This window comes from Equus asinus, chromosome 14, assembly GCF_041296235.1.
Source record: "Equus asinus isolate D_3611 breed Donkey chromosome 14, EquAss-T2T_v2, whole genome shotgun sequence".
NCBI classification, from domain to species: domain Eukaryota; kingdom Metazoa; phylum Chordata; class Mammalia; order Perissodactyla; family Equidae; genus Equus; species Equus asinus.
The window spans coordinates 26,699,446-26,725,421 of NC_091803.1; the positions used below are offsets into that span (position 1 = coordinate 26,699,446).

At 45.6% G+C, this 25,976-nt stretch overlaps 1 protein-coding gene and 1 long non-coding RNA gene across 6 annotated transcripts in view; one reads left to right on the forward strand and one right to left on the reverse strand.

Annotated features, from left to right (window-relative positions):
- The window catches only part of NSMCE1 (NSE1 homolog, SMC5-SMC6 complex component), a 58,805-nt gene that overhangs the window by 807 nt on the left and 32,022 nt on the right, over positions 1-25,976 (forward strand). The window contains exon 1 of one of the 3 annotated variants that reach the window (XM_014837992.3): positions 22,126-23,638. The exons of 1 other annotated variant lie outside the window; for it this stretch is intronic. In XM_014837992.3, the coding sequence (XP_014693478.1) occupies positions 23,539-23,638 (100 nt within the window). In that variant the 5' untranslated portion in view covers positions 22,126-23,538. Of the gene's footprint in view, positions 1-22,125; positions 23,639-25,976 lie in introns of those variants that run through there. One more of the 3 variants, XM_044747617.2, reaches the window with a different exon arrangement.
- Positions 18-21,974, reverse strand: LOC106829082 (uncharacterized). 3 transcript variants are annotated; one of them, XR_006513682.2, is made up of 4 exons: positions 15,558-21,974; positions 12,692-12,826; positions 12,161-12,260; positions 18-10,665 (listed from the first exon to the last, which is right to left on the reverse strand). It is a non-coding gene; the product is annotated as an uncharacterized lncRNA (long non-coding RNA). The 3 variants fall into 3 exon arrangements; XR_006513683.2 differs by having other exon boundaries at positions 12,161-12,257; positions 12,692-21,974; XR_011494215.1 differs by having other exon boundaries at positions 12,692-21,974.

Consider the following 25,976-nt stretch of genomic DNA (forward strand, 5'->3'; position numbering starts at 1 on the left):
TTTCTCTAAAAGGAAATGATCATGACGATGATGATACGATGGTGTTGGTGATGACGTTGATAATATGATGGTCCTAGGGATGATGATGTTGATGAGGATGATGTGGTGATGGTGATGGTGGTGGTAGGTATGGTTGTGATGATGATGTTGGTGGTGATAGTGGTCGGTATGATGATGGGGATGTTGATGGTGGTGGTGGTGGTGGTGACAGGATGATGTTAAGATCTATCACTTGCATAGCGATGTGGCACAATGTGTCAGACCCTGCTGTAGGTTCTTGTTATGCATTAATTAAGCCTTAGAAAAACTCCAGGAAGTGGGTACTGTTACTAGGTCCATTTTACAGATGAGGAAACAGGCACAGAGCGGGTAAGTAACTTGGTCACGATCCTGTCACTGCTGAGTGCTGAGTGAGCACGCGTTCTCAGGAGAGAGAATCATCACCCAGGAACCTAACAGACGTGTGCTCAGTTTGCTTGTTGCAATATGTATGATTTGGCATCTGGGAGGAATGGACACGGGGCTTACTGTTTCTTGCTGAAGATCAAAAGACTCTTGCCTGTTTACGTCACTGACTTCCTGGAAGAAAGGAAAAAAAGTTCTGAATTGCGCTGTCCTCCAGGGCTGTCTTCCTCCAGACCACCACTGACTCAGCTTTCAGAGTTCACAGAGTTGACTTTCTTGCTTAAAGGTTAAACCAGAGTTTCTCAACCTCAGCGCTACTGCCGTTTTGAGCTGGGTGATTCTTTGTCACGAGAGGCTGTCTTATGCACTGCAGGATGTTTAGCAGCATCTTTGGCCTCTGTCCACTGGATTCCAGGAGCGTCTCCCCAGTGTGACAACCAAAATGTCTCCAGACTTTGTCAGATGCCCCCTCGGGGGGAATGGCCTCCAGGTTAGAACTACTGGGTCAAAGGAAACAGGCTTCTGACCTATAAAAGATAATTTGACCACAGGGAAGACTCTCTCACCAGCCGGTGGTCTCTGCAATGGCGGTGACCCAGCCTTACTCATCTCATTTCTCTTCCCCCAAGGGAAGGTCACCCAAGATCACCCCAGGGTGATCTGTAGCTCATAGCAATGAGGGCACAAGAAATGGTTGTCAAATTGAACACAACCAGACTGTGACTGGGGACAAAACTATACAAACAGGAAGTATGGGGATTACCAAGGAGGGAGGCCTCTGAAATGGGTCCTGAGGGCATCTGCGAAGAGGAGAGAGCTGCAGTTGAGGGGGAGCAGCATGCTGACCGGGTGGAGGGGAACATGGGCATCCGAGGCAGAAGGAGCAGCAGGAGCAAGGTTGGAGGTGTACAGGTCTATCTGGGGGAGTGCTGGGTGAGGGGGTGAGCCATGCAGCTCAGGGCTGTATTACAAAAGGTCTTGAACACCAGCCTCCGGGGATGTGGAGCAGGGCAGGATTCCAAACAAAGGCACGAGAGGCTCAGCATTTAGAACAATCCCCCTGGCAGCTGCTTGGACGGTGAACTTGAAGGAGACACAGCTGCTGACCAGCTGGAGGGGTGTCACAATAACCCGAGTGACAGCTGAGGCCTAGCATAGGGGACGGCAATAGGCAGAAGGATTCTAGGCACGCCAATAGGCGTGTCCTCCTATTTCGTTGTGGATAAATTCAATCCTTTCCAAGAGCGTAGAGGCAAACAGAACATTTCTGCTGCACAGTAAACGATTAATAACATGAGCTTCCCTCCTCCAGCGCTGTGCCGCTTTGCACGCTGTTCCCTGGGCTGGCTGTGCCCTTCCCCCTTTCCTCAGCCTGCAAAACCACCCTCTTCTTTGAAGGCTTGCTGCTGCCTTAGTGGAGAATTCTTAAGCTTCCCAGGCCGGCCCCCTCCTCTGTATCCAAGGTCCCTTGATGAGTGCGACGGGCGCGTTGTGATTTTGTGCTTGTTTTCTCCCTTAGACAGTGAGCTCTCTGCAGGCTGTGACTTTGTTTGTCTCATTCATTTCTTCCCCCAACCAGTATTTATTGAGTACCTACTATGTACCGGGTACTGTGCCAGGTACTGGATACTATCAAAAGCAACGGCCTCGTACCCCCAGCACCCGCAGAGGGCCTGGTGAGTAGATGGATGAATGCATGCAGTGGGGTGGCTGAGACCTAGAGAGCCCGGTGAGTCACCCACAGCTGCCCAGCACGAAGTGGCTGAGGGGGAGCTGAAGTGCAGATGGTTAAGGAACATGGAAGCCAGCTCTTGGCACACTGGGGGTCCCCGTTGGCTGCTTTCCCGTGGGGTTCTCTGGGTTCCCAGGGCAGCCTCACCAGTCAGCAGGATATCACCGGTCGGCTGGCCTGGCTCCACCTCTTCAGCTGTTTGGCTGAAGCCATAGGAACTGTGGATGGGTTTATAGTCGACGTGGGTGGTTTGACACGCACACACACTTGTCCCCTTGTTGCCAGGCAACAGCCCAGCTTTGCCTCTGGGGACCTACCCACCCGACACATCCCTCCATCCACATATCTGCGTGGGACCCCACGCCCAGCCAGGAATGGAGCGTGTGGCCCAGGCCTAAGTTAGTCAGTGCTGCCAGTTCTGCTGTCCACATGGCCACAAGGCCACAGAGCTTGGTCAGGGGCAACCATGTGACCTAAGTGCCCTCAGCTAGTCCAGTTAGGGTGAACCTCAATACTTTCTGTGGGACTGCTGGGACAAAAGCACTGACACCCTTTGGTACTGGATTTGAGTGTGGAAGGTGTGGGATTTTAACTGCATTACTGTTGGGTGCCATCTTCTAACCACAAGGAGAGGGCCTTTCTGTAAATGGAAACCCACAGAATGGAGTCAAGAGATGGAGAAAGAGAGAGTGAAATTAGGTCCTAGTGTCACTGTCTGAGCTCCTGGATCCAGCCAGGCCTGAAGCCAGCAGGATCTTACCCTGGACATTTTGGTTATTTCCTCAAGCCAGTTTGTTGGATTTTTTTTTTTTTTTGGAAGATTAGTCCTGAGCTGACATCTGCCACCAATCCTCCTCTTTTTGCTGAGGAAGACTGGCCCTGAGCTAACATCCGTGCCCATCTTCCTCTACTTTATATGTGGGATGCCCGCCACAGCATGGCTTGCCAAGCACTGCCATGTCCGCACCCAGGATCCGAACCCACAAACCCCGGGCGGCCAAAGCAGAGCATGCGGACTTAACTGCTGCACCACTGGCCAGCTCCATGTTGGGTTTTTAACCTTAACTCTTGCAGTGCTGAACTGCGTGCTCAACCTGTGGTAAGGAAGTATTTTTACTGGTTAGTCTCCTCCAGGGAAGGGAGTAGGAATGCACCATGGCAACACCGTCAACAGGGCGGTACCCCAATCCTGCCCTCTGGCTGTCCTGCAAGGAGACTGCAGTGCAGCACCGGGTTGTCTGAGCACGGGGCACGGCGACAGGCACCCGCACTCACAGGGTCCATTTCCTAGAGGAGCACCTCTTATTTCCAGATCTGCTCCTGGGTCCTCTGGCCGCCTCTGGCACAGTCAGCGCTGCTGCTCCTCGGTGACATCTTTTGCTAGTCCTTTAGGACCATCCATGTCTTTCTTCTTTAATTCAGCTGACCCCTGGCTGGGTCTTCCCTCTTCTCCTTGTCTCAGGACATTGGGACATCCCTCCTGAGAAATGTCATTCCTCCAGACTGGACTTGGCCCTGTAGCTCTCAATTCTTGGAAACTTAGCACGTCCCCAGTGCCATATAATCAATGGTCTCATTTAATCTTCAAACAACCTTGTATATTCCCATTTTATAGATGAGGAAATTGAGGCTCAGAGAGATTAAGTAACTTGCCTAAGGTCTCACAGCTAACAAGTGGTAAAAGGGGACTGCACCCCATGTCTCCCCAACTCCACAGTCGTGCTCCTCTCCACTCTGCTACACTTCTTCTCTGGGATCTCTGGAGGCTGCACCTATGGGCGTCCTCTCTGGGATCTCTGTCTGGAGGCTGCACCTACGGGCGTCCTTGCCTCGAGGGCAGGACCTAGACCCAAATGAACCCATGTCCTGGCAGTTGGTTAGCGTTGGGACCTGGCCACAGGGGCCTCTTAACCTGTGCAGACGGAGACAGACGTGCCAGACAGTTCCTGCCCACAGGAGCAGCCCTCAGCCAGTGCTGACCAGAGTTGGCGGAGAAATACCCTAGTCTCCTCACCTCTCAGGGGATGTGGGAGGACAGCTCTGAGGCATGTCCTTCCATCTCCCAGAGGTCCCAGAGAGACCGAGCCCCAGGCCCCAGTTAACCTGCTCGGGGAAGCTTCCTTCCTTCCTCCTTTCACTTCCTCACTCTCTCACGGCACCTTCTGGGATCACCTCCCATGGAAACCACTTGTCTCGGGGACTTCTGGGACTAGCTAATGTGAGTCAGCCCTCTGTAGCATGCTTGATATTCCTCTGGTGAACCATTCCACCTGAGCTCCAGAAGTGGGCAGGTGACTCAGAGGTGGCCAATCAGAACATCCGGTCCCTGGGCCTTAGTGATTCAGTCAGAGATGGGCATGTGACCCGTCGGAGCCAATGAGACTCTGAGATTTTTGCTGGGGCTGCTGAGACGGAGAGTCACCTGCCCTTCCCACAGGCGTCTCTCACCTGTACCACCTGCCCCAGCCACATGCCAACCAAGAGGGAAGAGGGGTAGGGCCGGAGCTCTGGCAGCCAGCTTGCTTGAAACCAGCTTTACTGCTCTTTCTGAATATGAAGATAGGACATTGCAATGATGGAGATTTTGTGGGAGATCGCAGTGATGGCCCTGATTCTTTACCTCTCCCTGTCTCCACACTCCTTGCCATGGAACTTGTAAGTGTCCGTCTCTTGGACTCTGAGCTCAGCCATGTGACTTGTTTTGGACGATGGGATATTAGCAGATGTGATGGGACAGAAGCTTGAAATGAGCTTCCATAATTGGACTTATGGCTGCTTTTGCCATCAACCTTAAGGACGTCTGCGGGCTGGGCTCACCCATAGGATGAGAGAGAATGTGGAGCAGAGACACCTCACCTGCCCCGGCGACACCAGTCTAGATCAGTCAACAGCCGGCCAATGTCCAGACATGAAGGGCCCAGCCAGGATCGGCAGAACTACCTGGCTTACACCGAGTGTAAGCATGAACTCTGACTGTCGTAGCCGCTGAGGGCCTGTGGCAGCATTACCGTAGCAGTAGGTGATTGACGCATTCTTCATTAGAAAGTTGAAGCCATACAGAAAAGTATGAAAAGTTAAGTGGAAATCATCTGAAATCTCAGAGGTAGCCACTGGTGACATTTTGCTGGTGAACATCTCTCCATGTGCATGCACACGCACACCATACACACGTCCTCCCATATTCAGAGTCACAGAATTAGGGTCATTTTGGCAAGATCGGGGCGGGGTTTGCGGCAAAGGCCACAGAGATGAGGGTTTGACGTCAGCCTCCTAATGACAGTGGTTTGCCTCAGCCTGTCTGGGAGGAAGTAACAATGATGAAAGGACTAGTATTGGGTGTGGAGAGAGGAAAATGAAAGGCTAAGGTGTCGGGGCAGTTGAAGGAGGTTAAGAAAGATGTTGGTTAAGAAATCAGCCTCATTTGGGACAATAAAATGAGCAGGAATGGAGCCTTGGGAAAGAATCAGGCTGGTTTATTTAAAACCCTGTCACCCAGAACCCAGGGGTTCATTCAGTGAATATTTATGGATGCCTATTGTGTGTCATCGTATCCTAGGAGCTAGAGACTGCAAAGGTGAACAAGACGCCTGTCCCCAAGGGGCTTGTGGTCAGCTGGAGGAGAGAGGAGTGATCAAATAATTAGGGTACAACATGATACCAGTTCTGAGAGGGAAGCATGGGAACAGAGAAGGTGTTCTAGAGGGAGGGCCAACCAGGCGAGGATCTGATGGGTGAGTAGGAGTTCTCCAGTTTGAGAGAGTGGGATGAGGTGGGGAGAGTGACCCCAGGGTAGGAACAGAATTTGCAAAGGGATGATGGTGAGAACAATCACTGTTAATTGAAATGAGATCAGGGAGCTGAAGGGGCAGGGAGGGTGACAAAACAGGTTAAAAAGAAAGATGGGGTGCTGATCCAGGAGAACAGTAGCTTTTAATTGGTTTTTATTACAACCTACAGTAAGAAAAGCATTTTCTATTTTGGCCCGCTACAATCACACACACACACACACACACACACACACACCTGTATGTGTACTTCTGAAACAAAGATCAACAAAGCAATATTTCACCCTGCCATATACCATTCATTCTGATATTTTCTACTCTGTTTTATTTTGTTTTTAAAATGTTGGTCAGGGGCAAAATTAGCTGATCACAAAATAGTACATATATGATTTCATTTATATGAAATCCTGTAACAGGCAAAACTCATCTATAGTGGTAAAAGTGAGATCAGTGGCTGCCTGGGGTGTGGACCGGGTGGGGCAAGATTAACTGCACAGAAGTGAAAGAGAACTTTCTTAGGAGATGGAAATGTTCCACATCCTGGTTGGGGTGGTGGTGGTTACATGGGCACATGCATTTGTCAAAAATAAATACATAAAAATAAATGTATGAGAGGGAACTTTCTGGGGTGGTGGTGTTCTATATCTTGACAAAGGATTTGCATTGCACAGGTGAATGCATTTGTCAAAACTCGTCAAATAGTATACTTAAGATTTGTGCATTTCATTGTGTGTAAATTTTACATCAAAAGGAATATAATTTTGGCCAAATATTGAACTGTACGTGATGATATGCATACTGATGTGTTAGGAGGCAATATTCTGGTGTCTGCACCTCACTTTTTGTAATGCAACAAAAAATAAGATAGATTGGTGGATGCATAGAGGAATGGAAAGATTGACAGATATGTAATAAAGCAAATATAATAAAATGTTGATGCATGTCAAGACAATTCAATGAGGAAAGACTAGCCTTTTCCATAAATGATGCTAGGATAATTGGATGTCCACACGCAAAAGAATGAAGTTGGATCCTTACTTCACCTTATATACAAAAATTAACTCAAAATGGGCCAAGGACCTAAATGTAAGAGCTAAACTATAAAACTCTTAGAAGGAAACATGGGTGTAAATCTTCCTGCCTTTGACCAGGCAACGGTTTCTTAGCTATGACAAAAAAGCACAAACAATAAAAGAAAAAAGATAGATAAACTTGACATCATCACATTTAAAAGGGACACTATCAAGGAAGTGAAAAGACAATCCACAGAATGGAAGAAAATTTATGCAGATCAGATATCTGATAAAAGACTTGTATCTAGAATATGTGAACAAAGATTGCAACTCAGTTATAACAGTACAAACGATCCAATTTAAAAATGGGCAGAGGATCTGAATAGACATTTTTCTCCAAAGAAGATATAGGAGTGGCCATCAAGCACATGAAAAGATGCTCAACATTATCAGGGACATGCAAATCAAGACCACAATGAGATAGCACTTCACACCCACTAGTGTGACTACTACCAGAAAGATAGGCCAAAATGTACTCAACATCATCAGGGAAATGCAAATCAGTGAGATACCACTTCACATGCACTGGATGTGCATATTACCAAAAAGACAGACAGCAGCAAGTGTTGGTGAAGATGTTGAGAAATTAGAACCCTCATACATTGCAGGCGGGGATGTAAAATGGGGCAGCCACTTTGGAAAACAGTCTGGTAGTTCCTCAAATGGTCAAACATAGTTACCATATGATCTAGCAACTCTGTTCCTGGGTATATACAGCGATGCGCTGCATAATGATGTTTCTGTCAATGACGGACCGCAGATACAATGGTGGTCCCATCAGATTGGTACCATGTAGCCTAGGTGTGTAGTAGGCTGTACCATCTAGGTTTGTATAAGTGCGCTCTATGATGTTTGCACAATGACAAAATCGCCTAATAACACATTTCTCAGAATGTATCCCCATCATTAAATGACTCATGACTGTAACCAAGAGAAATGAAAATGTGTCCATATAAAAACTTGTACAATGTTCATAGCAGCATTATTCGTAACAGCCAAAAGGTGGAAACGACCCAAACGTCCATCAACTGATTGTGGAAAAATAAAATGTGGTATATCCATACAAGGGGATATTATTTGCGAATAAAAAGAAATGAAGTACTGATACGTGCTGCAACATGGATGAACCTTGAAAACATCCTGCTGAGTGAAAGCAGCCAGTCACAAAGGACCACATGTTGTGTGGTTCTGTTTATATGCAATGTCCACAATAGGCAAATCTATAGAGACAGGAAGTAGATTAGTGTTGCCCAGGGCTGAAAATGGGAATGGGAGAGGAGACTGATGGTCAAGGCCTACCGGGTTTCTTCCCAGGGTGAGGAAAATGTTCTAAGATTTATTGTGGTGAAGGTTGCACAAGTCTAAATGTACTAAAGCCATTGAGTTGTAGACTTTAAATGGGTGAATTTTTTTTTTTTAAGGAAGATTAGCCCTGAGCTAACATCTGCCACCCATCCTCTTTTTTTTTTGCTGAGGAAGACTGGCCCTGAGCTAACATCCATGCCCATCTTCCTCTATGTTTTTATATGTGGGATGCCTGCCACAGTATGGCTTGACAAGCAGTGCATAGGTCTGTACCCGGGATGCGAACTGGCGAACACTGGGCTGCTGAAGTGGTGTATGTGACCTTAACTGTTGCACCGCTGGGCTGACCCCTTTAAATGAGTCAATTTTGTGGTTTATGAGTTATATCTCAAGAGAGATGTTTTAAAATGGTAATATAGATATGTGAAAAAGTTGGTAAGTTGTTCTTCCCCCAAATTAAACATTTCTGCTCTTTAAAAGACACTATTAAGGAAATAAAAAGACAAGTCACAGACTGTAAAGAAATATTTGCAAATTAAATATCTAAGAAAGGACTTGTACCCAGGATATATCAAGAACTCTCAAAACTCAAAAATAAGAAAACAACTCAGGGGCCAGCCTGGTGGTGTAGTGGCTGGGTTCATGCGCTTCACTTTACTGGCCCAGGGTTCGCTGGTTTGGATCCCAGTGTGGTCTACACACTGCTCATCAAGCCATGCTGTGGTGGCGTCCCACATACAAAATAGAGGAAGATTGGCACAGATGTTAGCTCAGTGACAATCTTTCTCAAGCAAAAAGAGGAGGATTAGCAACATATGTTATCTCAGGACCAATCTTCCTCACCAAAAACCAAAAAATAACAAAAGAAAAGAACTCAATTTTTAAAAATTGGCAAAAGATTTGAACAGACATTTCACCAATATATATAGACATATAGCAAATAAGCACATGAAAAGATGCTCAACATCATTAGGCATTAGAGAAATGCAAATCAAAACCACATTGAGATAACTCAACACACATATGAGAATGGCCAAAATTTTAAAAATATACCAACACCACCAAGTGATGGTGAGGATGGAAACAACTGAATTCTCATAGATTGCTGGTGGGAATGCAAAATGATACAGCCATGTGGGAAACATTTTGGCAGTTTCTTACAAACATAAAACATATGTTTTATCATACTACACACTTTTCTACTCCTAGGCTTTACCCTAGAGAGATGAAAACTTAGGTTCCTGCAGAAACCTGTCTGCAAATGTTTACAGTGACTTTATTTGTAATTGCCAAAAATGGAAACAACCAGAGTTCTCTCCACAGGATGGAATACTATTCAGCAATAAAAATAAACAGTCTTCTGATACACACAGCATCGTGGAAGCACACTGTGCATTATGAAAGAAGCCAGACTCAGAATGCTACATGCTGCGTGACTCTGTTTGCATGACCAATTATGGGGAGAGAAAATAGGGGTTGCCAGGAGCCAGGGTTGGCACCAGGGCTGGGGCGGGGGCCTGGGGTGAGCACTTTGGATGGAAGGAACTGTTCTGTGTCGTGGCTGTGGTGGTGGCTACTCGACTGTGTTTGTCAAAACTCGTAGAACCGTGCACTAAAAAGGGTGACTCTTACTGTATCTAAATTGTACCTTAATCTAAAAAATTAAAAAATATATGTTAATGGTAGAATCTAGATGGTGGGAATCTAGATATTTAACATACAATTCTTTCAACCTTTTCGTATGTTTGAACATATTCATAATCAGATGTTTGGCACAAAATATCAAAAATATGTTAGGTGGTTGATCAAAGTAAATAAATATGTGCATGACCAAAACAAGCAAACAAACAAATAATTAAATTAAAGACAGTCATTTCACCCTTCAAATCTTAAGTAATAATAAATCATAAATATAATAATTAAAGCGTTACAGGTCATGACATAGTAAATCGATTGTATAAGCAATTGATGGGCCATGACTCTCACTTTGAAAAATATGGCTTTAGACCTTGTTAGGCACTTGAACTTGAACCTGAGAGAGCCTGGGGAGATCGGGCCTCCAGAATTGCGCTGAGCTGGGCCGGTTTCCCACTCTGGGACCAGGGCTACTGGAGGGTTGAGGACTAGCTGGGGCTGTACCCAGCCCAGAGAGAAATGGCTGCCTGGTGTCCCCAGGGAAGCGCGACCAGGGGGAGAGTCCTGTGTCCAGCCTCGTGGAGTCAGCTTGAGGTGACAGCAGAGGACAGTCGACATTCTGGAAGTCGTCTGTGCAGGTGGAAACTGCAGGCGCTCTCCAGCCCTCTGGACGGGTCATAGCTGGTTTCACTGGGTCTGGATGAGTGCTCCCCGTTACAGCAGCCTGTCACTGGTGAGTCAGGCTTAGTTTAATTTACTAGTAAAATCATGTTTCCTGCGTCCCATTGTGTTTGGGGAGAAATTTATCCCTATTATATCTGACATATATCAGAGTTACCACTAATTTCAACTTATAAAGGGGTTCACGAATAAGAAAATGGTCTGCTATTTAAAAGTGCAAGTTTGGAAGCTTCTCATTCAGGCTCATTTCTGCAGTTTCAAGTCTGCAGTTCATACTTATTTCTGCTTGTGTGTCTTACCTACCCATGGTCTTGTAGCTCAAGATAAAGCCCAGCGTCCCCTTTGCCAGGCTCACCTCCTGACCTCTGTGCCATTTACCCAATGCTCAGAATACTCACAGTTCTGAGGGGGAGCAATGTCTTTCACGCCTCTCTGCCTTTGCATAGACCTTTTTCTTCTCTTGGCCCCCTGGTGAACTCCTATTCATCCTTCAGTACCCTGCTTAAGCTGCACCTCATCTGTAGAGACTTCCCTGGATTCCTTCTCCTTATGACAGAGCAGTGATTCCTTTATCTGCATCTCCACCTATCTGTGCATGCAGCTGGAAAGTCAGGCTGGCTTTCTCTCTGGATGTATGAAATGCCATAGGAATTTGTTGTTTCAAATAAAATTAAGTCTGATGCCAAATCCGCAAGCCCCAGAGTATAATAAATTACTCTCAGTGATTGCTGGAGTCTCTCCCTGCTTCCAGGGTGAAGCAGAGCGTGGAAGGATCATGTGCAGTGCAGACACTTACGGGGAGCCTCTGGGCTCTGATCTGCAAAAGGCACCACAGAGCAGTGGCTGGACGCAGGCAGCCTCCCCTCATAGCATCACGCAGTCATTCCCACTGGGTCTTGTCACCTCCCTGGGCACCCTGAGGCATCACGGCATCATCCCACAACCCCAAAATGCCCCCCTTCCCAGTTTGGGGAGCTCTCCTGCTTCTGAGGCCCCTGTGTCTGCCCTGTCTCCCTGAACCCTTCTCTTTGGTCCCTTCCTCCCTGGGAGGTTTCGCTGGAAACACAGTGTCGGTCTCTCTTGCCTAGAGGAGAGGCCAAGGGATGCAGACGCCCGCCAGTTTCTGACTAACTCACACTCCGCTCCCCATCAGTTAGCACTTACCTCACTGTGTGGCAGTGATTTATTTCCCCGCCTGGGCCTTCCTCTGAACTGTCTTAGTGACCTTGGCCTCTAAAAGGCGAAGAGTGGGTTTTCTAATTGTGTGCAAGTTTTTAAACCTCTCTGAGCCTCAGTTTCCTGGTCTGTAAATTGGGGACAGCGATAACCACACTTGTAGCAGTGTGGTTTGGATGAACCAAGGTGATGCATGTTATCCCTTAGAACGGTATCTGACATGTACCAATGGCTCAATAAATATTGGCCGCTATTACCACTTTTTATTCTCATTATTGTTACTTGCAGTGGATGTTTGGCTGCCTACCCGATAGTCATTCTCAGTTCCTTTTGTTGCACTATAGAGACTGAAAATGCAAAGTACTTACCTTCCCAGCCTTGCTGGGCATGGGCATGTGACCTAATCTTGGGCAGTAGGACTTGACTGGAAGTGTTAGAAGAGGCTTCTGGAAAAGATTTTCTTCTCTGCTAAAAAGACAGAGAGAGAATTTGGTCATGGAGAGAGGTGATACTTGGAGCTGTGGCAGCCATCTTGTGATCATGAAGGCAAGGCTAAGGATGAAAGTCAACATGGTGAAGATGTCAGAGCATAAAGATGGAAGGGTCAGGGGCCTTTATGACCCTGTTGAGTTGCTGCCCCAACCCTGGAACCTCCTACCTTGGAATGCTGTTAAATGAGATCTGAAACGTCCTTATTATGAAGGCCACTTTTAGTTGGGTATTCTGGTATTAGCTGTGAGTATTCCATTGAATACATTATTACAAAGATTTATAGTCAGTAGCTGTTGAAAGAAAGTGGCAGTGCCAGGATGGAAATTCTGGACTCCTAAGGCCCAGGAAGTGGGCTTTTGATGACTGCCCCTACTGTCTAGCGCCCACACTCCCCCACCCAGACTCACATTAGCAGAAGAGCTGGCTGCCAACTGAGGTCATAGATGGGTAATGCTTCTTGGCCCGCTAGTGTGTGTTGGCTTCATGGGCAGTCCTGCAGTGTGTCCATAGGAAAGCAGGTGAACACATGGCCAAAGAAAGTGCTGGAAGGGAAAGAGGAACACTCACAAGTGCATAATCCAAAGTCCACAGGCTCTGTTTTTGCTCCATCTTATCACACAGCCTTGTTCATTTAATCAGGGGCATCCCGGAATCTAAGCTGTAACATGGCGTTCAGTGTGCTGTTGGCTGGCAGACAGCCATTACATATGGCATCTGACCTTGTTTCCCCGGTGCTTCTAACCCCGTTCTGCTACGTTATTCGTTATTCTCTTGTGTCGGAGGCTCTGTCTCTCTGTTGCTGAGAAAAGGGGGGCAGGGGTTAGGCTTCTCTTGATTCTAGTGAATTTTGTGGCTAGAAAAAATTTCGTGGGAAAGACAAATGCACAACATATTTTTACCACAACAACTACCGGTCCCATGGTGGTGCAGGATGTCACAGGAATAACTGTGTGTACCTTGCACAGGTTTGTGTAACATGTGTACACTTCTCGTTTGCTGCTCCTACGGCGGGTCAGAAACAAGCTGAAAAGCGAGGAGCGGTGGGATAATTCATTTTAAGAATATGATTGGTCTCCTGGAACCAAGAAATGTCATTTCTCTGGCCCAATGCTTTTGCAGGCTGCCGTGTTCTCGTCTCCTGTCACCACATCTCTGTGTGTATGAGCATATTTCATCAACACATTAACCACACTTCCTAGGATCAACATGACAGCTTCAGAAACACACGCCTTTGCTTTTCAAGTTCTCATCCAGTCCTCTCCACCTCCGCAGCAGCACATTCTTGGTGAAATGTTCTCGTGCGTTGACTTACAAGATTCAGCACTGAGTCTCTGATCACCTTTTCTCTTACTTTTCATCCTCCTCTAAGTGGAATCATTCACCTCGTCCTTCTCCTTCTTGCTCAGCTCATTTATGAACATTCCTTTCTCATAGTGGATATATGTCCATCAGGAAAGCTTCAGCAATGTGTAAGTATATAAAGTCACGGCACAGTTTCCCCTGGATCTACGCCCATTCTGTCCAGACCCTCTTCCCACAGGAACCTCTGTGAGGAGCTGGGGATGCACATTCCCCTGGGCCTCGTACAAGCAGAGATGTAAGCTGACAGCGTGGTTCTGACGGCAGCTCTCTGTTGATAATCCCCAGTCTCCACATCTGGCCCTGCCCGTCCTCCCATGTCCTAGTGTCTCACGACCCACACCTTGTGGCCGTTTCCCCCTAGCTTTCTCTCAGACCCCTCAGACTCCAAATGCCCAAGACCGAAGTCGTTATCTTTCTCCAACCTTACTTCCCCTTCTCTGTTCTCAGCCTCAGTTAATAATGTCATCATCCAATTAAGCAAGCTGGAAATGATGTCGTCATCCTTGGCTTCCCTCTCTGTCTCTCCTCTTTTCTCCCTCTGTCTCGTAAAAGACAGCCACAAGCCGCCATGGTCTGTCCGCTCCACTTCTGTACTCATTTTCACATATGGCCTATTTCCCTCTTCTGCTGCTTCTGCCCTGGGCTAGGCCCTAACTCTCTCTCATCTGAATGAAAGTAACATCCTTCTCTGCTTTTTGTTGCTGGCGGCAGCCTCTGTGATAGCCCACCCAGGACCACGGTACCCCTTCTTCCCTCCCACGTCGTTCAGGCTGCAGTGGCCCACGCCAAGAGAAAGAAAGATGGTTGGCTGAAGACAGCAATCCCGTCCCGTTGAACAGATCCTCACTTTCCCAGGCTGCTTTGCAGGAGGGGTGGTGATGTGGTTCAGTTCTGGCCAGTAAGACATCTGGGGGAAATCTGGAGGGAGGCCCATGAAGCCAAAGACCTCTGCCCACACCCCGTGCGCACCACCATCGTTTTCCTTTATGTTTTAGAAGTTTAAACTCTTTAGGCTGTACAGCCTAGCCCCCAACTTCTCTTTCCTCTGACAATGCCCACTGCCCACTCCACACCGCGCGCTGGAGCTTGTGGGGAGGAAGCCCAAGTACACGTCCGCCCTCCATGGTAGCTGAACTCCAAAGACGGCCCCAGTTAACCCAGGAGTCACCATCTTGCACAGCCCCCTCCCACTCTGAATTGGCACTGGTCCTGTGAGTCTAGGAGTCTAGTTCTAGGAGTTTCACTCCTAGAATAGAAAGGACCTGATGCTGTGCCAGTCTGGGCGCAGTCTGGGCCAAGACGACCCAGCAGACACTGGTTCTGCCCCCTCGGGAGCCCTAAGCCACCAGAGAAGCAGTCCAACTGCGCTGAGACCCCTGTGCCGTGAGGAAGTGTAAGCTAACCACAGGGGAGGAGAACTGAGAACCTCAGCCGACACGGCGGACCAGGGCTCCAAACTCCTGATGGAGGCTGAGCCATTCCAACCAGCCCCTCCCCGGTGTCCCCGGAGCTGACACCATGTGGAACAAAGACGGGCCGGGTGAGCTTTGGGGGTGAAAAAGTAACTGAAATCACTTCTTCTAGTCGAACTCAACTAGTCTTCTCCTCCTTGCAGTGACTGCTGCTCTTCTGCATCCCCACTTGCTTATACTGCCCTTTCAGTTTAGCTTAGCTTTCCTTCTCTTCAAATTCATCCCACCCTTCAAGGCTCATCTTGACAGCCACCTCTTCCATAAACCTTCTCGATTCTGTCAACTCTGAATACTTGGGTTTCCTGGCCAGGTCTGGAGCAGGTCTGTGTCCTTGCCCACCTGCGTTCCCTCCCTTTCTGTTCTAATAGCACAGCAATTCTGTTTGGATGGGTGATCCCTCCCCCTTTTGGTGGAACTGTCAATCACGTTGTCCACTTACCTCTGACCTGGGCGGGGACCTGAAACCTGACTGGACCAGTCAGCTGTTCTCTCCCTCAGGTGCAAATGTGGAGATGGGTGACAGGGCTGCAGATGGTGGACAGCTGACTGGATCTCCATCAGCTCCTGCTGGCCGGCTCTCCCAAGCTGCTCTGATCCCTGTTCAGAGCACGAGCTGATTCTTCAGCTTTTCCTTGGAGTCTCTGAAGCCCCCGGTAGCCGAGACAGTAAACTCACTCATTATTCCATTTGTCCCCTTACGTCTCCCAGCCCCCTGCAGTTAGGGCAGACCGTGTGACTAGTTCTGACTGATGACATTAGAAATGACACATGTCACTTTCAGGCTGAGGCAGTAAAAAGCCCCTTGCGAACCTCCAGTCTCTAGAGACCCCTGCCTGGTCACCAAGGAGACTGTGTTTCAGGTGACATGAACCCTCTGTCAGTCTGAGGCCCTGAGTGAGCGCAGAGCAGAGCCTCTGCTGACCCACATGGGATTTGTCGCATGTCCCAGAAATAACGATTTGGAGGATGTTTGTTACAGCACCATAACCTAGGCTGTCCTGAATAATATATACCTGATATCCTACCAAGAAACTTTTTTTTGCTTCAACTACCCAGAGTCAGTTTCTTGCATGTAAAATAGCTTAACTGACAAACTCTAACAGAACTTAGCAGTTTCTTCTTTGATTTTACTCACTAACATCCATCTATCTTATTTTTTTATCAGCCGAGAGCACCCTGTCTCTAGGGACTATTAAGATTCATCTTCGCATCCTACCACACTGCCTCGCACCTATAAGGCTCTGGATAATTATTTGTTAGGATGAATGCAAAAATGGAATGAAAATGAAAAATTTGATGAGTCACCTGGATACTTTCTGTTTAACCTTGGTTTCCAAATCCGTTTTCAAGTGAGTTTTAATTAGAAGATATTTAAAAATATGATTGCACCTCTATTTTTATGGTGATGACAGCATATATATGTATATATCCACATATATATCTATTTTCAATCCTATTATAGGTTGTCATAACTTCAAAAAACTTTGTGAAATGCAAAAGAATAAAATACTTTTGAAACATCAGAACGACAACAATATTCACTGAGCTCTTAATTCATGACAGACACTAAATGTAGGGCTTTTGATTTTTCATCTTCCCACCCCACTACACTGCCAGTGCTGCTGTTTACATTGTATTGTAGACAAAGGGAGACCTCAGACTCATCTTGTTAGTGGTCCGTCAGGCTCCCAGGTGATGTCAGTGCTGCTGGTACATGGCCCACCCTGGGAAGAGAGAGTGGAGGATGTCCTCGTGTGGTAAGACTAGCCCCCGTCACTCAAGAGCTCTTCAAAGGCCAACTTGGGCCCAAGGAGAATGCTGGGTTTGATCAAGCTGCCCTGAGTTCAGGCTTTGATCACTGTTCTTTGAGTCGGTTAGGAAATCACCACAACCTTGTCTCTTATCTGGAAATCACTTTTCTGGTAACTTCACTGTCTCTGTAGAAAATAGTTGTGAACACAGAAGCGGGCAACACAGAGGCCTGAGAAGCGAAAATAGGTGTAACAAATTCTACACACTAAAAAGTGTATACTTTACTGATTTTTAGCTTTGTTTTTTGCCACTTTTCCAACAAGACTGCTCACTTGTTTGCTCAGGCAGGAGACATTAGACGAATGCAATTATAAGAAGGGAATAGGACTGCTGGTAGCTTGACAGAGGGAAGAATGGAAATACTATGAAAAGCTGATGCTACAGTTAAAAACTTGTGCAAAGGCAAAAAGCCCTAGATGTAATACTTGTCCTCAAAGACATCCCTGTACTCATCAAGAAAAGTCAGTGTTTGCTTAAGACAGCAGATAAATATATATTTTAGAATTATTCAGAAAATAGAAAAATGTTTTAAAATGTTGGTGCTTAAAGGGATAATCTGGTTATATGGAAAATTTGCTTATGTATAACAATTCTCTAATAACGGATATATGTGGCTGTAACTATAACCCAATTTTATATAGTATCAATTTCATTATACGTAAAATCTTTATGATCACATACATATAGACTCAATTTATTTTGAAAAATAATATTCCTTATGATTATATAATAAGACATGCTTTTGGATAAAAAGTGGAAAATATAAGAAAATGGCAAGAAAAAAATTTACCTATAATCCCCCCAATCAGGGATATCTGCCAATAATATTTTGGTATATATTCTTCTAGTTTTCTCTGTCTCTTAAGATATTCTGCATTCTGTTTTTTTTCTGACCTCAGTGTTCTTTGAAAACATGACTTTTAGGCAACATAATATTCTGCAGAATTTTTACTTGTTCTGACCATTCTCCTTTTTAACAATTTGGAGACATTTAAGTTGTTGTCATTTTTCGTTGATAGAATTAAGGCTGTGACGCACTTCTCTGTACATTAACCTTTGTGTGCATCTCTGATCATTTCCTCGGGTAGATTCCCAGATGTGGAATTACAAGGTCAAAGAACATGATACGTCTAGGCTCTTGAGCACAGCGAAACTGCCCTTTAGAAAGACTGAACAGCCGAATGTCTCTGGAAGTGTGCGTGTTTCTCAGTCTGGCGCCTGAGCCTTCCCAGGACTGTAAACAGGAATTGTTTTTAAAGTTGACCTTTGGGCCCTGTGAGATGAGGGCTGAAGTGGAGGGAATCACTTTCGCTTTCTGCTCCACCAGCTCACACGCATCACCTCCACTGGATCAAACTTAAAATGTAATGAATCCAAAACGTGGGTGAGTGTGGAGAGCCACAGAGGACTGTGATGAAAAGATGGAAAGGGCTTGACCTGGGCTGTGGGGAACCTGATCTCGAAGCTCCTCCTTTGCACTCTCTTCTTCGTTTATTGCCACGTGCTTTTAAAGAAATGAAAAATATGCTTTTCATTCTTTTTCATATTTTCACCCTTCCTATTAAATATTTTTAAAAATTCAGAAAAGAGAAAAAGATGACAGTCATCCATTTTCTCACCATCCAACATTAATCACTGTTAACATTTTGGCATATTTGCCTCTATCCCTTTTTTAAAGTTAATTTTCAAAAAGTGACACACTCTATGAATATATAGTTTTACTATTTCCATTTAAAATTAGGACATTCCAGATAAACCCCAAGGCTTCTTTACCTGGTACTCCCATTCCAACCCCTCTGCCGCCTTCTAGAGGTCCTCAGGTTTGAGTTTTGTGACAATATTTTCAGTCTTCAAAAAGAAAATACTTTTATGTGCATATATTTATCTACTGGAAATACAAAATATTGGTATTTCACATTTCACCAGTTTTGTGTAAATGGTAAGCCTGCTGCATGATCTTTGTGTCTTGCTTTTTTCACTCCATTCCACGCTTTTAAGATTCATCCATGTAGATGTTTGGGAGTTAATTTATCCTTTCTAATGTTATATGATTGTCTGTTGTAAATGAACATTTTGCTTTTTCATTTCCTTATTAATGGTTGTTTAGGATGTTTTATTTTTTTTCCCTGTATTGCCAACACTGTTGCAGCAAACCTCCTCAAGAGCACAAGGTAGGTTTTCTCCAGTTAAATTCCTAGAAGTGAATTGCTAGATGAGCTTTTTCAATTTTGATAACACCAAATTGCTCTCCAGAATGGCTATAATATTTACAACTCCACCATATACATATAGGAATACAGGTCTCCCCTCACCCTCGGTAACATTTTGTCTTTTTTTTTTTTTTGAGGAAGATTAGCCCTGAGGTAACATCTGCTGCCAATCCTCCTCTTTTTGCTGAGGAAGACTGGCCCTGAGCTCACATCCGTGCCCATCTTCCTCTACTTTATATGTGGGACGCCTGCCACAGCATGGCTTGCCAAGTGGTGGCATGTCCCCGCACCTGGGATCCGAACCGGTGAACACTGGGCTGCCGGAGCAGAACATGCGCACTTAACCACTGTGCCACCAGGCCGGCCCATTTTGTCATTCTTATGGGGGAAGATTGGTATCTGTTTTTATTTCCAACTAATAGTAAGGTTGAACAGCTTTCCACACGTTTTTCAGCCATATGAGTGTCCTCGTCTGGAAGATACAGTCTTTTGATCCACTGAGAGACTCAATTTTTGCACCCATGTTTGTAATATAGTTGGACTTGACATTTTCTCTAATTCTGCTGTACTTGTTTTGGTATCAAGATTAGACTAGCTTCATAGAATGTGTTGGATAGACTTCTCTGTCTTGTTGATATTCCCATACAGTTCGCATAATATAGTTTTGTGGTTTTTTTGGGTTTTGTGTTTTTTGTGTGTATCACTCCAGTAAAACTGTCTTGGCCTAGGCATTTGGGGAGATGGAGCAGATCTTTTATAGCCTTTTCAGTTTTATTGGTGATTATTGGTATACATCTCTTCTTCTTGGGTCAAGTTTTATAATTTGTCTTTTTGTCAAAAATTACCCCTTTTTCCTAGGTTTTCAAATGTATTGGCATAAAGTTGTCCGTAGTATACTCTTATGCTTTCTAACGTTTTTACCCTATCTGGTATGTTTCATTTGCCATTTATAATATTGTTTGTGTCATTTTCTTGATCAGTCTTATAAGAAGTTTGTCTATTTTATTAGTCTGTAATAGAACACCAGCTTTAGGTTTCCATAATCAACTGCATTTTCTTTTGTTTTTCATTTCATTCATCTTTGCTTTTTGCTTTATTACTGTTTCCTTCCTCTGTTTTCTCTGGGTTTATTTAGTTATTTTTCTACATGTTAAATTGTACACAAATTTCGTTTTCTTTCTTTGTAGTAAGTACACATCAGGCTATAAATTCCCCTCTAATTATTGTTTTAGTCGGATCCCACCAAGTTTTGTTATGTCAGGCTTTTATTGTCAAACATTTCTAAATGTTTTGTAATTTATACGTTGGTTTCTTCTTAATCTGTACCTATTTTTCAGTTCCAAAAATGTAGTTCTTTCTGTTTTAAAAATGTATTATAAAATCTTTCAACATACAAAAATGTATAAAAATGAAAATAATGAACACCCAGCTTAAGAAATAAAACTCAAATGTATGCTTATAATTTTAAATTTTATTTTTCATAAGCAATAGATGTACATGATAAAACACAAATCCTCCTGTCTTCCTGGCCCCCTCCTTAGAAGCAACTGCAGTTACTAATTTAAGGTGTATTCTGTGAGTTGTCTGGCTTTCTTTTTGTTGCCGATTTTTAATTTCACTTCACTGTGGCTCATGAATGCGGTCTGTAGCTTCTTTGGAATTCCCTGAGGCTCCCTTTGTGGCCGGTGCGTAGTCAGTTTCTGTAAGTGTTTCGAGTGTGTCTGAAAAGAACGTATGTGCTGATGTTCTTTTCCTCAAGGACAAACCTGATCTCATCACTTCCTCTCTGATAGCATCTCTGGTCTTCAGACCCCCTTAACCTCTGATTTGGCCCCAAGCTTCCTCCTAGCCAAGGCCTCCGCCACCTCCCTTACGTACAACAAATTTATGTCCACATAGCTCTCGTACCTTTTAGGGTCAACTTTCAGAAGAACGTTTGAACTGTCAGCGTTGTCTTGTCACAGACAGTCCAATAATCTGGCACATCAAAGGTCCTAATGGATACTCACTGAGCCAACTAGAGAATGGGCTGTCTTCTGAGGGTAGAGCCATGAACTCCAGTCTTTACTCACTACTTGCTCCTTCTGAGCCCGAGCCCCCTCCCTGAGACCTCTGGTTGCTGTGCCCCTCCAGGCTAATTTTGCAGCACTGTCCCTACTTCCTTTCCCTGTCTGCCCATACCACGGTGGATCACTTCAAAGACTCCACCAACACTCTCCAGGTGCCTTGCCTTCTAGAATCAGCTGCATATGTCCAACCAAGACACACCCCAGGATGAATCCCCACTGAGCTTCTGCTCTGAGGCCCCTGGCGTGGGGATGGGAGATTGTAGGGGGATCAGGTAAGCGACTGTCCTCTCTACACATTGATGGTTTCAACCTTAGCTGGAACCTCACTTTCGCATTCCCTTCGGCATCTCTTCCAAACCTTTTGATGCCCTTCAAATCTCCTGGCATCTCCCCAGCCCCTTTATTCAGCAGAATGATAGTTTGCTACGTTATGAAGAAAATAGAAAACATCAGGGGCGAGCCTTTATCTAGCCATTTCACCTCCCTTTCTCCTGTTTCAGCAGTGGCTTTCTTCCTGTCTAGGATAAGAGTAACCTTGTCTTCATATATCCGGACCCCATTCTCTTCTGTCTCCCATTTTTATTCTATTGATTACTCCCTCTGCTCCGAAGTCTTCATGTCTCGCCTTTCCAGACCATTCTTCCTAAAAGTAGTCAGCACTCCCTCTCTACTTGCTCAGCTTCCATGCGTTCGCTCCTCTTGGAGGCCGATCTAGCTTCCTCCTGTCTCTCTGGGCTTTTACTGGCCATCAAATTCTAAATCAGCGGCACGTGTTTCTTGACCGCTCCAGAGCACTGACACCTCAGACCGTACTCTGCTTCTCAATACTCCCTCCCACCTGTTTGCTTCTCATACCACTCAATCTTGAGTCCCTTTCTTCTCTTTCTACCTCCTTTCTTGGCCCTTTAATCCTGAAATGTTGGCGTTCTTAGCATTTTCTGTTTGTGTTCCTCAGTTTTTATTTCTCTACACACCAGGAAAGCACATTTCGTTACAAAGGGGCATAGTCTCTACCAAGCTCTGAACAAGTGCTACTGTGGGAGAATGCTGGCCCATTGTCGCCAGATTGCCTTGTTTTTCAAGAGCTGTCAGATACCCTAGGGTTTTATGTGAAATGCCTCAACTCTAAATATTGATAATGAATTCAAAATTTTACAAAATTGTGCAGAGCAAACAAAACATGGAGGGTCCTCCTTAGGGCTGTTCTGCTCTTATTTGCCTTAAAATGCCCCTAAGGCATTTTATAAAGTATTTTATTAGAATGGTAACTCACACTTATTGACAGTTATTGGCATGATGTGCCAGACACTCTTCTAAGTGGTTTGCATGAATTAACTCGTTTAATCCTCTCAACAGTCCTATCGACAATGTGCTATTATTATCCCTGGTATATAGATGAGCAGGCTCAGGCAGAGTTTCAGTACTTTGTCCTGGGTCTCAGAAATACGGGGTTTAAGAAACAGGATTCAAATCCAGACGGTCCAACTCCCGAGCTCAAGCCTTTAACCCCTGCACTCCACTGCTGTCCCCATCAGCAGAGGAGGAAGCTGAGGTCTAGAGAGGTGAAGTGTCCAGGCTCCCAGGAGCAGTAACTGGCCAAGCAGGGATCTGAAGGCATCGTCACAGAAATAGATACCTGCACTTTCAAGAGTCCTGAAATTAGTTACCTATTTCCACTGCTAGACTGCATACCTATACCATACTCTCAGACTAGGGACTGGAGTACAAACGTGTGTAAAATGAGTGCCCTGGAGACTCCAAACAGTCCATTCACTTCTAGTAATAACTTCGTTTACTTTTCACAACGATCCCTAGGTAAGATGGTAGCCAGCACTTAATCAGCACTTCCACGCGCGTCATCTCTGAAACCTCACCAACACTATTTCATAGAACTATGATTACCCCCGTTTAACAGAAGAAACTGAGGCTCAGCGCAGCTCAGGACTTGCCCAAGACCGGGCAACCAGCAGTGGCAGGGCCAGGATTCTAGCTCAGGCTGAGTGACAACAGACCTTCATTCTTGACCTTGAGGCTACGCTGTCGGTTCTACAGATGGGGAAACTGAGGCACTAGCTTGTGCTCACCGAATTGCGGCCAGGGGTTGAGGGGCACGCTGCACTCCTGCTCCTCCTCCTCGCGGGGCGCGGGCGGGGCGCGGGGCGGGAGCTGGAGGGCGACAAGCAGACGCCCTTCGCAGTGAGGCGCGCGGCCCGGGAAGCGCCTAGCTGTGGACCTAACGGACAGACCCCGCAGCGCCAAGACAGCGGCGCCGGCGGGCGAACAGGAAGTGCGTCACCCGGTGGGCTGGACGAGGCCGCGACGGCCACCAATGGGAGCGCCGCGTCCGCCCTCGCCCCGCCCCGAAGGAGGAGCCGAGGCCGCCTTTCTGCCGTCTCCTCGGACAGTGTGGGCTGCGCTTGGGCGCCTCGGTGGGTAACGCGGGGCACGGGGGCGAGAGGCTCTCGGGGAAGCAAGAGGGCCGTCCAGGAAGGCGAGGGGAGGGCGGAGGTAGGGCTCAGGCGCCGGGTCGGCCCGCGTGCTGGGCCGGGGCCCGGGGCCTCCGGGCTTTGCATTTCCTGGTGGGGAAACTGAGGCCCGGAGACCGACAGCAGAGGCAGGTGGACTGGCACCTAGTCGCTCACACCCACACAGACATCTTCGAATCGTACTCTTAGGTGAAAAAGTACTTTTAATCATAATATTAGCTGAAAAAGCGAAACACAACATTTTAACTCAACTGCGTACGTGAACTACGGCCTCCGCCGACCACCCTCTCAGTTGCTCCCGCCCGCCCTCTCGGCTTCCCCTCTGTTTTGTGTACAGAGCTGCTTATTTTGTGCAAGTCCACAGCCCTTCATTGTACAGCCCTGAGGCTAGATGTGCAGAATCCCCAGTTTCTGGAATTTTCGGAAGGCAGTATGGTGCATGTATTCTGCGTTGTGTCAGACCTCCAGCGGGGTCTGGGGCAGCGTCCTGTCATCGAATGCATTCATGTTCCCCCAGCTGCCTACATGCACGATTACTCGAAAGGGGATAAGAGCAGCCGTAAACAGCCTCGCCTTAGGTCAGATGAGTTTTTCAATCTTAAAAGACTTGGTCCTCGGACCTTTTTAGATTTGAGAGTTGTGGATAAAGGACCTGGATCATACTTTTACTGTTCACTCATATTTCTCGCTTCTTTGGACTGGATGGAGGAGCCCCGGTTGCTGAACTCTGCACCCGCTGTCTCCATCACTGTGTGTCACCTTATGCCCTCTCGGCCTCAGTTGCCTCGTCTGTAAAATGGGGTCGGGAATGCTTTCCTCTTAGGGTTCGGATGAGGATTAAATGAAACTGCATGTGAAGCACTAACACTGTATCTATGTAGCACGTGGCTCAAAAGGTTATGATTGAGATTTGCTTATTGCGCGAACATTTCTATTTTACAATTATTTGAGTGGACAAGACATGTCCATGGTTAACCTCCGCTACCTGCCTTCTCTTCATAGAGACAGCTGACTTCTATGCATTAAGAAGCCTATGTGTATCTCTTTCACCCCATTTTCCTCCCCTTGTCCCCAGGTTATAGCGTTCTATACCTTGTTCTTATTAACATTTATTTTGGCAGTTAACATTTATATAATTTTCTTCTTTTTTAAATCAAGATACGTAACATGCGTATAAAAATGTGTGAAAATGTAAATTTGAAGAATTAAAATAAAATGAACACCCATATCCCCACCAAGTTAAGAAATAGAACATTAGGATATCCTCAAAGCCCCACTGAAACCTTTCTCCCCTCGCCAAAGGATAAGCACTGCCCTGGATGTTGAGTTACTCATTCCCTTGTTTTTCTTTGTAGTTTTTACTCTCTATCTCCGATGGATGGAATGTACAGTTTTGTTAGGTTTTGAATTTTATATAAGTGGGATCCTAATAGATATTTTGTGTGACTTGATTTTGGGGCATAAAATTACATCTGTGAGGTGCACCCGTGTTGATTTGAGTAGCTCTGCATCTTCATTGCTGCTTTGAATTCCATGGTATGACTATAAATCTTTATGTAGGCGTTCTTCAACTGACGGTCATTTGTATTGCTGCCAGATTTTTGCTGTAACATGGTGCTTTTATAAAGATACTTGTTGGGGAAAATGTGGAAAAGTTTCTCGAAGTTATATACCTAGTAGTGGATTTCTGGGGATCTCCAAATTTGCTTGTAATATCAAATTGTTGTCTGAAGTGATTTCGAAGAGTTCGTACTCTACCAGCAGTGGATGAAAGTTTCAGCCTCAGCCATTCTTAAGAATTTTTGCCTATCTGGTGATGGGTAAAGACATTAATCACTGTGGTTTGAATACTCATTTGCCTGATGACATTGAGAAGGAGCGTCTTTTTATGTATTTATTAATCGTTTGTGCATCCTCTTTGTAAAATTTCTGCTGCTCGTTTTCTCCATGATTGTCTTCCCTTACTGATTTGTAGGAGTTGTTTATATGTTCTGAAGGTGAATCTTTTGTGGTTTAAATGTGTTTCAGATACCTTCTAGTTTGTAGCTTGTCTTCTTTCTCTTTCTCCTACTCTCTGGTGTTTTTGGTGAACAAAGGTTCCTAATTTTAACAAAGTGGAATTTATCAGTATATTCCTTTATGGTTTGTACTTTTTGTATCTTTTAAAGAAATCCTTCCTTACCTTTGGATCATAGAGTTATTCTATATTGTTGTCCAAAAATTTTATAGTGTTTTCTTTCTTATGACCTTAGTCCTCAAGAATAGACTTGTGTGCACAGTG